Consider the following 14,156-nt stretch of genomic DNA (forward strand, 5'->3'; position numbering starts at 1 on the left):
CAGGAGAAACATATATTGTTGCAAATACTTGTCCAGTGTGGGCTTACAATGAGCTACATCAGCTGTAGCTTTGTTAAGACTCATGACTCTGGAGCCATTCAGAAAAAATCTCAGTACAATATGAACCGGCTCATTTGTCGTTCACTCAACCATATAACAAACAGGGAGGCAAGTTAGCAGAATACACAGTGTGGGGGAGAAAATACTGTGATGGTAATATAAGCGCAGTTTCATGGATAAATAGTAATGCACATTACAAACCCCTGAAAAATATATATTAACCCCTTAATGACAAAGCCCGTACATGTACGGGCTCAAAAAGCATTGTTTTCAATGGGTTTAGGGACCGCCCATTATCCTTAAGGGGTTAAGGTTTTCACTTAAGAATGGGAAACACACATATCTAGATTGTAAGCTCAGTTAGCAGGGCTCTCCTTATCTTTTCTTCTTGGAAATCCAAATTATTTTGTACTGCTTACCTGAAGTACAGTTCTGCAAAATATGAGAAATGGATACATAATAATAAGTTAAGAGCTATTATATGTATTCTCTTTTTGCAAATATCCATATTTGTGCAGTATGTGTATTATGGAAAGAAAAAAAAAATAATACTGGCATATTTTAATCCTTTTGGTGCAAATTGTTAGGAAAATATATCTTTACAAGCGTTTTGCCTGGTACAATTAGGAGGTAACTTATAACCCTGGAAATACAGTTAAGAAAAGACAAATTGAGGGGCAGTGTCTTATAGCAATTGTGTAGCAATAGGAATGAAAAAGAAAATGTTTTTGTGTGAAATATGTATTTAATGAAACATTCTTTTTGTGTGCAGATCTTCCAAGTTGCATACATAATAATTAAAGCAGCAAATTCCCCACGGCCAGGTAACTGGATATTAGAACGTTCTCAGGATGGTGTTGAGTTCACGCCTTGGCAGTATTATGCAATCAGTGACTACGAGTGCTTGAGTCGATACAACGTGACACCAAGACTTGGGCCACCAACGTACAGAAGGGATGATGAAGTGATTTGCACGTCATTTTATTCAAGACTTGTGCCACTGGAACATGGAGAGGTATAATTATTTCAAATTTTACTTTTCCACTGATTAAATAGTTGCAGACTGGTGTAGTATGTATTTATACCCATCACTTTCACCATGATTCATGGAACCTTGCTTTTGGTTACATCCCAATGTACGTAAACAACAGCCTGTTTTTTAGATGCCTTCTCCAGAATCCTGGAGCAGAAATCTGTGCTTCCATTGTCACGCAGATAGACCATGTACAACCGTTTGCCCTCTGCTTGTATTAGTAAATGAGATTGCTGTTGTGTTTCCTCATCTAATCTACAGACCAATGACATGACCAGCAAGGACAATTTGTTGGAAATTCTTGTCTTTGATGATCTCTTCAGCCTTGCGGTCATTGTCTGCAGGGAGCAAAGATAAGAGGAGCAGTAATCTTTGCAGTCTGTAGTTTCTCCCATAGGGAAAATATATATCAGTATGTATTTAGTTATAATTGGCTGATTTACATCAAAACCAAAAAAGATTTGCAGTGTTAAATTCCTTTGATTATCTTTGGAATTTTGTCTCTATCAAGATAAAAACTGTTGCTTTCAGGAAAAAAAACAAAACAGCTGGAATATCGCTCGAGCAGTCATAGTGTTTCCATAGACAGAATTTAAAGAAACATATAGCTGTTTCATATTTTGTTACAAGGTCTTTTAAGCATATTCTGTATAAAGCAGCCATTCATCACCTACTGTCTGATAGTGAAGAGAGTTTGCGCGGTGTTTGGAGGTTTAGTAAAATTTGAAGAAGGTAGCAGACAAAGGCTTTTCGATAAATGTTAGTTTATTACTCTAAAATCCCATAAAATAAACGATGGAAACTATAGTGGCAATTTATGAGCAGAAATAACTACATACATTTATCCATTAATAAAAAACATACAAAAAGGTACAAAGGTACAAATCCATCCAAGAAATCCATCGTTGGTGCCTTTGTTATTGCGTCAGCCAGATAACCCCGCCCACTCGATTGTGAATGGCTGATTCCATGCATATATTAACTCCAGTTTGACTTGACTGTGCAGCCGAGCAAATACTTTAGAAGTATAGCTAAGATAAACATAATAATGCAAAGTAATCATACTAATAAATTAAGTACCCATAGGAGATTTTAATATGACAAAACAAAAAAAGTTTAAGCACTCGCCATAACTTAAGTACGGCAGCATTTCGCGTGACATAAATACCGCTGCGGTTGACTGTACATATTGTGTTGGTGGGTATGAGCCCCTGTGATTCAGGACGGAGTCACCTTCTTTGTAGTAAGGAGGCAGTATTCTCCCGTGGGCCCACCAACACCGATCTAGTTAAGAAAACGGCGCACTCTCCGTTGGTGTCACAAATGTGGCATTTACTTGACTAGGATTGTCTTTTTTGTGCCTTTTATTTCTTGTTGTGCCTCAACATTTCCCGTTGATTAATCCCTATAGCTGTATGCACGTTATGTCTTCGGATAGTTGAATGAAGGCATCTAGTTTATTGTGGAATTTCCCTTCTTTTTTCCCTTAAACATCTGCTGGTTTTTTTTTCTGGCAGACTAAGCTTTTGAATGCAAACAAATGCATTATTCACTATGTATCATATTTATTTTTTTAAATGTGTATATTTGCTAATTTAAAAAAGTTGACCATTATTTACGTCTATTTTTTTCCTTTTCTTTTTTTAAGCTTGCCAATGCCATCCTGAAAGCTCTGTTTCAGGCATTTGTCGCCACGAGACTGGCATATGTGAATGTAAACCAAATGTGTTTGGAAAAAGATGCGATCAGTGCGTGGTAAGAAACAATAAAACCGGTTATTCTTAAAGTGAATGTATAGTGTAAAAAGAATAAGATCAGGGCAATTAAATATAGTTGATTTTATAACAGATACAAAGATAGATAACATAACAGTATTCTCCTGTGGACTCACCAACACGGATCCGGTTAAGCAAACGGCACTTCTATAGGGCCATTAACGCACTCTAGGAATTAAATACATTTTCATGGAAAGTGAGTGACTTTATGGTTTATTCCCACAGCATGGATTCTACGGTTTGACGTCTGGCATTGGATGTCTCCCCTGTGATTGTAACGAGTCAGGCTCCGTTTCAGATGCTTGTAATGATGCCGGGCAGTGCACCTGCGTACCTGGAGTAGCTGGACTCAAGTGTGATGTTTGTGCCCATGGATTTTATGCATACCAGGATGACGGCTGCACTCGTAGGTTTTGCACAGTGTTGATTAGTTATGTTTTGGAGCTGATGCATAGCTATATTCAATTCTATGATCGCATGCCCCCCAGCTGTCCCGATTCAGGCGGGACAGTCCCGATTTGGGGTCTCTGTCCCGGGATACCAGCGGCCGGAAGGGGCTTTCAATCCTGTTCGCAGCCGCTCAGAGGCTGTTTTCAATGTTGGCCGGCAGATCAACATTGAAAACAGCCGCTGAGCGGCTGCAAACGGGATTGAAAGCCTTTTCCGGCCGCCGGCGTCTAATGAAAATAAAGGGGCTGGCGTGCACCCACCGCGCCGCCCAATGGCCGTGCCTCAGCTCTTCGTCCCACCCCTTTTAAACTCTGCCTCCAGAGTGGCTTATAGGGGTATAAGGCATTTCTGGAGGCAGTGTGGCATATAGGGGGTATAAGGCATTTCTGGAGGCAGAGTGCCATATAGGGGGGTATAAGGCATATAGGGGGTTAAAAGGCATATCATGGGGCAGAGCGGCATATAGGAGGGTATAAGGCATATCAGGAAGGCAGAGTGTCATATAGGGGGTATAATGCATTTCTGGGGGCAGCTGTGCATAACTGGGGGGGTTGGCAAATAAAAGGAAATTTCTTAATAAATATGAAACAATTGTTTACATGAATTAACAAAGAAATAAAAGTTTCTTACAAGAATATCGTGAAGAATAATGTCATCAATTTTTGCAGTATCAAACGTTTTGATTCCAAAAATCAATGGAGGGAGGATAACATTAGCCTTTTTTAATTTAAAAAAAAAATTCTGCTGCTGTGGACTACTCTTCCAATGGTGCTCAGCCAGCATTATGGTGGACACCTGGCTGGATGGCTGAGAATCATAGGAATTGTAGTTCACAGCTAGCATCTGCAGCTTTACTGTTGCTGCACTTCCCATGACGCTCAGCCAGCATCATGGAAGTAGTATGTCTGGCTGAGCCTTATGGGAATTCAATTCAATGTGTTGGTTATTTTTAATATGCATGACTGTGCTGACAAAAATAAAGTGTGTTTTAAGTGGTGATGCAATTGCTTGTATCGGAGAGTTTTTTTTAAAAAAAGTGTCCCCCTTTCACATTTTGCAATTTTCCAACATTGTTGTGTTACGTTTTCCTTCCCAGCTTGTGACTGTGCACACACCCAGAATAACTGTGATCCTGAGTCTGGAGAGTGCATCTGCCCTCCTCATACGCATGGACCCAAGTGTGAATTCTGTGACACCAACTACTGGGGTCATGATCCAGAACTTGGATGTCTGGTAAGAGACCTCTAGAATTATCAAAGCCTGTGCCGGATAACCATGTGACCAACAACCTAGTTGGTCTGGCCGGGATATCTGCCAACAGGATCATATTAATGCTGCAAATGTCAAGATGTCATGTATTTGTCTGATTTCAGGAATGTAACTGCAGCAAAGATGGGTCCAACAGCCTCCAGTGTGACCTTTCAACTGGCCAGTGCCATTGCAGAAAGGAATTTGGTGGACAGAGCTGCAGCGCCTGCCTGTTTGGATATAGGAAATATCCCGAGTGCGTTTCTTGTGACTGTGATCCCGAAGGCACGCAGTCTGCATGGTGTGATGATGAACGGAAGGTGTGCAGCTGCGTGGAAGAGACCGGCGAATGTGCTTGTAAGGTAAATAAACCCTGTTCTCTGTATTACTCCAACACGTGTTTTATAACATAACTTGATAAAAAAAAATATAACATGGTATAATACATTGTATAGCTTCAAACATCCTTGGGAAAACAATGTTCTGTGTAAAACCAATGCATTTTTTCTGCGTGCAGTTTGTCACGTACTGTACATTATTTTGCAGTTTTTAGTAACAAAACCAGACTCCTTCTCCCCTGTCTGCACCGAGAGCACATGTCCTGCAGCCTGCACTGCTCCCATTGAAGCCAATTCAGCTAGAATCCATTGAATTTTTGTATTAAACATTAAAGAGAAAATGTTTAGCCCTTAAAGTAGGCTTTTTTTGGCCTCCACAAGATTTAGCCACTGCTTTTTGGAATAGATTGTGATTCAACCAAATTCAATCAATCACATTGGGAATGTGTATTTTAAGGTACAATGGGCCATTTTTGTCACATAACTCTCTGGTTGCATTAGCAAACTTTTATTTTGACCAAGATACCGTAGAATCCACAGTGCAAAGGCGCACAGATGATTTATGATTAATTATCTATTATGCTATTCATGAATGCAACTCCACCGACAGTATGATAAGGAATCTAGGTGATTGTCTAGTATTTTGGGCTTAAGTAACAGAGCTAGAACACATTATACAAATGGCTAATCTGCAAAATGTGTAAAATGATGTGTACTTTTGTCCTTTTAAAAACGTGATTTTATACACCTGCTTTGTTACAGGACAATGTGGTTGGAAGTTATTGCAACGAGTGTAAGGCTGGCACTTTTGCTCTTCATGCTGAGAATCCACTGGGCTGTTCCCTCTGTTTCTGTTCTGGAGTATCCCAGCTTTGTGCCGAAATGGAAGGCTATGTCCGCATACCTGTAAGTCACTGATATTTGTATTTATTGTCCTGTATCCCATTACCAAGTATACATTCTATTCTAATTTAAAGTTTTAAAATTAGCATTGCTAATTACCACAACAGTTTTTAGATAATAAGGTAAGAACAGTAGTTAATATTTAACTTGATACATGTAAAATGGTCATATTAATGTGATATCTGTGGCCTTGCCTTGATGGCGGGTGGGGCTAGTCACATATAGAGGCGGGGTTGGTCTTGTATAGGGGCCTGCTAGAAGGGAAGTCAAAGCAAAGTGGGTAGGAGAAAACAGGAAGTGGGTGGAGATTGGATATAGCCAAGTCCCGCCCCCTGCCAAGCAAAAATAAAGACTGGAAGACCCGAGGAAGCGGGGCTTTACCCGGAGAATCCTGGTCAAACCCAGAGAATTCCAAGATATGACTATAACATAAAAATTTATTGTTGAGCCGTAAAGGTCTAATGTTTGCGGTTGCATTAACAGTCATTCTTTTTATTTTGTCTGGCAATGTAAACCATGTTTTACACTTTTATCTTCTATTTATCTGGCCACAGATTTTGGCCTACGGTGGAATGCTGTCATATGTCATTACTTATTATGCTCTGGGAGATTCTGGTTCCTCTGATTTTGAGCCCCAGATTTTAATGAAAGGTGGGAGCGCCAGCAAACTGATTATATCTATGTACACCCCTGCTCCTGGAAACGCGGTGAGAGCAGAGATTCAAGCCAGCATGACAGAGGTAAGTACTGTATATAAGTAATAGCCTGGCTTCTCAGCAGCTGCTCAAGTTCTCCACAGTTAAAACCAACTGGGCAAAATAAAACTGAGCCACATCAAACCAACATATGTATTACTTAGTAACCAACTCATAATGCTGCTAAGGATTAAGGCTCTTAGTTGAATGTTCAGTGCCAAGGTACAGACTTTTGGAACATTGTCTCTGATGCTTTAGACATTATTATTCTAAAGACTAGGACAGCAAAATGTGAGCAATCCAATGGTCTATGCTGTGATCACAAAACTTCTCTGGAACTGTGTTTTTGTTTAATCCAATGTAATGGTTACCATTTAACTTCACTGAATGTTTCCTTTATTTGCTTGTCATTTGCAGAATAACTGGAGGTATTTTGATTCTGAACAGACTGTAACAAGATCAGATTTCATGTATGTTTTAAACAACATTGATTACATTCTAATCAAAGCATCTTATGGATATGGATTACAACAAAGCAGGTAAAGATTTAGTAAATTATGTACATAAATCACAGTCACGTTATACTTATGTGCTTGTAAAACATCAGGTCATCAGTTAATGTGTTCATTCTGTGTTAAATTCCTATTATTTTCCTCTTTTTTTTAACATTCCTAGGATCTCTAATATATCAATGGAGATTGCGGTGGAGACATCAGACATGCATTCTGGCCGAGAAGCTGCTCATCTCATTGAGGTCTGCGAGTGCCCCCCTGGTTATAGAGGACTTTCATGTCAGGTAGGTTGCATTTCCAAAAAGTAGAATTTTATTCTGCCGTTTCAAAAACAATGGATTTACCCTTTTCACCCCATTTTTTTCTTTCTTTAGGAGTGTGCACCTGGATACTATAGAGAGAAGCTCTCAGAAATCAGTATCTTAGGGTTACGTTTCCAAAACCCTCCCTGTGTCCCCTGTCAGTGCAGCAACCACAGCGAGATCTGTGATCCAGATACTGGCAGATGCATGGTATGTAACATTATACAGGATCTCAAAGCAGCCAGATATATTACATTTCAGTCTCATTTATGATAATGCATTCTACATTGTAATTACATTAATAACTAACATTAAAATAATGTTAGAATAAAATTAGGGTGAAAACTTGTCAATTTTAGGGTCCTTGAGAGATAATATATTTTCAGTATTTACATCGTATTTATATATTATTTCATATCTTAATATTGCCTCACATTGAAGGGGTCAGTCAACATTTACAATTGAAACAATATTTTCATTTATTCAAGTCTACCTATGTTATATATAAGTAAAATCAGGGGTATTTTGTATGATTCTGAATGTATGTGCAAAACTGTAACTCTGGACCATCTAGATAAATATTTTTCCATTTGTGGTTATGTCTGTTTGAGCATTTAAATATTAGTTTATATGATAGTAGATCAAGCCAGATGACTAAGGTGAATGTTATTGCATGTAATACCCACTGGCGTTGTACAATTTTATCCTACGACTCCCCCACCAGAGAGTTGGTTAATATTTTAATAATTTGCAATAATTTACTGTATAATCCCAATTTCCCATTCAATAAAAATAGTGTGACAAACCCTATAGCATGAGGGCCATACATGTCACTTTTAGGGGTCCTAAGCACAGTCCTCTAGGGCAATCAGAGTCAGGAACAGTAGCTTTGAACAAAACAGCGCTTTATTTTAACCGCTTAAACCCCAAAAACCAAATCATAAAAAGAAAACCTAGCTCCCAATTGGAGCCCTCTCTAACTTAACTATGCTGGTCCAGACTGACCAGCCTAATCACCCACTAACTCAACCTGCCAGCCAGACCCAGCTACGCCAGGCTCTGGAAAACCTCCCCCAGACAACACACAAAACGTCCAGGCAGGTATTGCCTCACTTGGCTCAGGGATTGTCTTCTTCAGGGCCTCTCCTTGCCCTGGGAGCACAGGGAACTTCCTCTCCCCCCAACAGTCTCTCTGAGTATCAGGCTCCAGGGGTTTTTAATGTCCAGCACCTGTGCCTTATGCCGGCCCCATAGGAATCCCGGACCGGATCCTGTGGACTTCTTGCCTCCTGGAAAACCTGGCATGGAATTTCCACAAAATGGGGGAAATGGAGCATTGGCCCACCCTGCTCTCCAATTGCTCCACCCCAGGGACCCATATGTATAATCTGCATAGCAGCTGTACCCAGATGCCATGCCAATCAACTCCCTGGGGCTCACAGTCTCACAATAGATACAGCCATTAGCGGGCCAACATGTTAATAAAATACCATAACTTTTCAAAATCCCATAGGCCCCTTCTTTGGAGCTAATATTTAGCTATGCTCACATGTCTAACACCGCATAGTGAACAAAAAAATCAATCTCCGAGTGCAAAAAAGTGTCTTTCATAAAAACATATGCCTTATAGCAATAGATAACATGCATCGACCAGTCTAAAAACCATACTGTCAGATTTCACCAATTTCCCTGATCATTACCTGAAAGTGGGTACATTGTTATAGAACCTCCTTGCTGCAGTATTAAGTGAAGGATTAGTGTATTACCAGCGACAACCAGTTATAGGCAATGCTGATTGTTGGTTTGCTGTCATGTTGCAGGACTGCCAAGATAATACAGCTGGTGACCACTGCCATCTATGTGCTCCTGGCTACTATGGGAAAGTAACTGGGTCAATTGCAGATTGCTCATTGTGTGCTTGTCCCAAGGGCAACAGCCAGAGGTAATTTTACATCTAAACACCTATTTTATGTTGAAATGTGTGTACAGTCTTCTTCCTTGTCTGCCATTACTCCACAAATCAGATATTTATGTTTTAATATTGCTTTTTTTAGAATCTTTTCTGATGGTGTCAGTTTCTAGTCCTCTTAGCATTAATGCTGGAATCAACATGATTTGGTATCATAAACCGCAATTATATTGTTGAGAAATAACCATAAGAAGGCATCTTGAAGCATCTGCAAATGAGCCAAAAATATATGCTTAACATCAATGTCCTACTTAGAAGCTTTTGTGAAAATGGGGTACTAAGTTGTACAGTGGAATACAGAGTTCAAGTGTCTGAATGACTACCTTTACGGTGGTATAGATCTGTCTGACCACTCCACCTCTGCATATAGATAGATGATGTCTGCGCATGACACCATATTCTGGCACTAAATATTCAGTTGCACGCGGAAGCATGACGGAGAAGTTCAGACCTCTTCCTTCTCCCAAAACAATGTGCTGTGTTGAGTAGATTGATCTCTTAAACCTCCTAGCTGGGGCTCAATAGGCCGTTTGAGGCTGGCATTCTTCTCAGGTCTCCTGTCCTTGGAAGCTGACTAGGGTAATATAGCTCTGATTACATGCTGTATTAGCAAATTAGAGAAATTAAGTATAAAAATATAAACATAGAGAAATAAAATCTGCTCTAATATGACAGTATGCAGTTCTGCGCTATAAATTGTGAGAAGAATTGTTAAACATTTTAAACTCCCTTTTACTGTTTATGTTCCTAGTTTTAGCCCCACATGCGTCCTAGAAGGTATTAATGATTTCCGTTGTGATGCCTGTCTACCTGGATATGAAGGGCGATACTGTGAAAGGTAAGGACCATATGTGCTATTGAAAAGAGAGTATTACAGTCAGTTTTTACTCTTTTTTTGGGGGGCGAACATTGAAAACAACAAAGAAGACATACTTTTCTGTGTTTTCCCAATAGCTTATGCCATCTTCAGCAAAAGACCCTGTCATCTTTTGGACCAAAACCCTATCAATTTTCCTAAAGCTTGAGGCGAGCACTAAACTCAATGGCTCCTGTAAATGCTATTATCACTGAAGCCTATGAAACAAGCCAGGTTGTCGGTGTTGGCCAAGCTGTTGGGCTTCACAGAAACACTAGAAAAGTTGGACCAGTTCAGTTATTTAAAAGACGCTAAAATAAGAACTTGACATTTTCTTTAACAATAGCTACTTATGATGCAAGGGAGTTATGGTGCAAACATAAAGTATTTAATAATGTATTCTGTATATGTTATTGTTTTGTAACATGTAGGTGTTCTCTTGGCTACTACGGAAATCCAAATGAGCCTGATGGCTTCTGCCAGAAATGTGACTGCAACCCAAGCGGCTCATTGAATAATGAATGTGATCGGCTAACCGGCCAGTGCATTTGCAAAACAGGAGTAACTGGCCGTCTTTGTGATACTTGTGAATTAAGACACATTCTTTTGGAAGAAGAATGTATATGTAAGTAACACACATCAGTACACTCTATACTGTGCCGATAACCTAGCTATTTTGTTAGTGGAAGAAAGGGACCTTTGACATAGGTATATAGAGTTGGGTGGACGGGGAATGACGCTGTGATAAGAGCAACTTATAAGTCAAAAGAACCAGTTCACACACATAGTCGAAAAAGTTTAATAATGCAAGGAAAGTGATGGATCAGAGGCACGAACAAGTACATTTCGGTACAATGGCCAATCTAAGCCAAAAATTAGGCGGTCACCCTTGCCACTAGTGGTGCACCTAATAAATCGCACTTCATGTGACCCAAACATAATAAGATATGAAACCGTTGAATATGTTTTATTTCATATTATAATTAGATACGGGTAAAGAGTGTCCTCGTTATTTAATGCTGTTTAACGATTCCTTCACCAACTCTTACTAGATGCTTCGTGCTCATTGTGTGGGATAACGTTATTAATGTGAGACGTTCAGGGAAACTTACCCAAGCCTGTTTCAGTGGTGTCCTGCGTGTGATAATACATAGTGACGGGCCAAGCTGCTACATAGTAGTGCTGCCCTTTGATTGGAAGTAAAGGGTTTTTTAGAACCTGTTGAGTCTATTATTGTAGGATCCATGCAACACTTCTTAATAGATATATCTTAACACCACTTCTTCAGTGCACCTTAATAAAATGATCTAATACTACTGGGGTATAAAGTACTCAAGCTGTTTCCTGCCTGTCCATGGCTTTGACCATTTATTTGTTCTTTTATTTCCAGCTTGTGATGATGATTGCACTGGAACATTACTTGATGATTTGGATAGTTTGCACCAGGCCATCTTCTCTTTTAATATGACCGGTATTGGTAGACCACCTCATCAAACTCTATTCAACTTGGAAAATGTGACAAAGCACTTTAAGGTATCTTACTCAAAACGTATAACACATATTTCAACCAGATATGGCGGTATTTGATTAGGTATTTATCTATCTATCATCTATCTATCTATCTATCTATCTATCTATCGCTTGCTTTCATCATGTTTCATCCATCCATCTGTAATATAGACTTATAAGAAAGTTATACTTTACTGTAAGAGTGGCAGATAAGTGGAACAGCCTCCCAGAAGAAATGGTAGATATATGTAGAATGTGGGTCTAGTTTAATTTTAATCAACAACATTAGATTGCAAATGAAATATTATAACATAGGCAGCTTTGTGAATAAGAACGTGTTTTAATAAATATTAATTATGTTACTTTAAGTTTCCCTCCATCCCTCCGTACAAATAATGTAGTTGCTCTCTGTAGACAAGTTGTGGCTGATACTGTCCAGATCGGGGAAAACTGGATAAAATCTAATAAAGGGTCTTTATGATGTTCTTGAAACTGTTCAAATTGGATCTGTAGATGAAGTTGCTGCTCTCTCCGTAATGTAATCAGGTCCCGGCTTAGAGCATGATGTTCGCCAATTACCAGAGGCAATTATATGCAAATATAATTTTAATACATATTTAAATATGCCTTAAAAGCCAAAAACGATGGTTGATAGGAGATTAAGATACAACAAACATTGAGGTTCATGGAAAGGGCTCACAGGATTTATTGAAAGGTTATGAGCACATAGCTGAAACGCAACAGCTCTTAAAGTCTAAATCAACAGCAATCACTTTATTTTGAGGTCTGCCCGGAAAAAAAAAATAATACAAAGTGTTGAAAGTCACACATTAAATAAACTGAAAGTAAATAGCATCTATCTATCTATAAAATACCCTGTTCTTTGGCCATTTATACATTTCTGCATGTTTTAGGCTTGTATCTCTAGATTGTAAATTTGTTTGATCAGTGCCTTCCTCACCTGTTGTCTCTGTAAGTCAATTTGTTATGTTATATACTACTTGTTATGTCCTGTCCACCCATTGTACAGCGCTACGGAATTTGATGGCGCTATATAAAACAATAAATAATAATAATCCATGTATGTTCAGGCTGGAGAAGTACAGATTTGATTTGTATTCCTGTCCAAGGTCCATGAGCATTTATTATGGCATCTCTGGAATCTCTTATATTTCTCAGTCAGGTTAATGTCATCATTACATTTTTTTAAATGTATTTGACTAAAAACACATATTCATTTATTTCATATGTACATACGGTATATTCCATCTGTTAGGTATATTCCCAAGTAAAGTTTACATTATTTTTATCTAGGTTTATGCAAGTAAAATGTGTAGTTTTAAGTCACGTTTCTCAATATTCTCAATAACTAGACAAATTTGGATTGTTTTTCAGGAGTCTGTGCCAATAAGAGTCAGCCCAATAATATCCCTGGACAAGACAATGGAGCAGCTCAGTTCTTTGTCTAAAGACACCCTCCAACTTGAGCAGCACGTGAGTACACGCCATAATCTGCAGATTGATTTTCCTACAGTGCCTCTTTTATTAAGATCGCCATAATATGAAGTTTGCTTTGTTATACCTTGGACAGCTTTAATTCTATTTACGTCTATTTCTTAATGTAAAATCTAGCAAAGCAAATATTAAAAAGTAGACCTCATATGTGTCTAATAAGGTCAATACATATAGTGCTACAAAAACGCAATTGCCCCCAATTTCTATTTTTGCATATTTGTCACCATTTTTTTTTTTTTTTTTTTTTGATCATCCAAATAATTTTAATATTAGGCAAAGATAACGTGCAGTTCTTAAATGATCTTTTCATTTGTAGAAGGAAAAAAAATCTGACCCTTGCCCCCTTAGATACTAAACCAATTAACCAAATATAATAGATAATTGGGTTTAATTTCACTAGACACACACAGACATAATTACAATAAATACCTTTTCAGAGCACTGTAGTATTTCTTTTTTTTTGCTTTATGAAATTCGTATATCTATCCTGCGAGATCAATTAAAATTAGGTTAATTATGTAAAATATTTTATTACATACAGGTGCTTTGGAGCGTTTAAGATTCAGTGATATTATTAAATGGTTCAAAATGATCTATACATTGCTCATTGTTCTACAACTTAAATGTAATTTGTTTTGCATTTTAAAAAATCTAAATCATACATGTTTACTTTTCCCTAAGATGGAGCAGGTGATAGGTGATGGAGAAGCACTGAACAATGCCACCATCAGAACTCTGAATAAGACTCAAGAGTTAATCGGCTTTATTGACAAAATGCAAACGACTATTCAAGGTACATTTATTGCCATTTAAATGGGGTTATCCCCAACAGTTGTTGAACTACAGATACCTATCCAGCAATTATCTGGTTGTCAAAGATAGAAGTTGTTTGGCGATATAAGGGCAGTTCTTCCTTTTTGCGCGTACTTTATTAACTTTAAATAGTTATTTAAATCAACGCAGACTTTCTTCTAGTACTGAGGTTGATAGC

General features: G+C 38.4%; 1 protein-coding gene across 1 annotated transcript in view; it reads left to right on the forward strand.

Annotated features, from left to right (window-relative positions):
• The window catches only part of LOC128497712 (laminin subunit alpha-1-like), a 63,579-nt gene that overhangs the window by 5,233 nt on the left and 44,190 nt on the right, over nt 1-14,156 (forward strand). The window contains 17 exon segments of the mRNA XM_053467872.1: nt 833-1,075; nt 1,750-1,852; nt 2,742-2,848; nt 3,094-3,274; nt 4,415-4,551; nt 4,692-4,928; nt 5,667-5,814; nt 6,195-6,547; nt 6,920-7,041; nt 7,178-7,298; nt 7,389-7,526; nt 9,137-9,258; nt 10,037-10,123; nt 10,573-10,766; nt 11,532-11,674; nt 13,046-13,144; nt 13,847-13,958. Of these exon segments, the coding sequence (XP_053323847.1) occupies nt 833-1,075; nt 1,750-1,852; nt 2,742-2,848; nt 3,094-3,274; nt 4,415-4,551; nt 4,692-4,928; nt 5,667-5,814; nt 6,195-6,547; nt 6,920-7,041; nt 7,178-7,298; nt 7,389-7,526; nt 9,137-9,258; nt 10,037-10,123; nt 10,573-10,766; nt 11,532-11,674; nt 13,046-13,144; nt 13,847-13,958 (2,647 nt within the window).

This window comes from Spea bombifrons, chromosome 5 (genome assembly GCF_027358695.1).
Source record: "Spea bombifrons isolate aSpeBom1 chromosome 5, aSpeBom1.2.pri, whole genome shotgun sequence".
NCBI lineage: Eukaryota > Metazoa > Chordata > Amphibia > Anura > Pelobatidae > Spea > Spea bombifrons.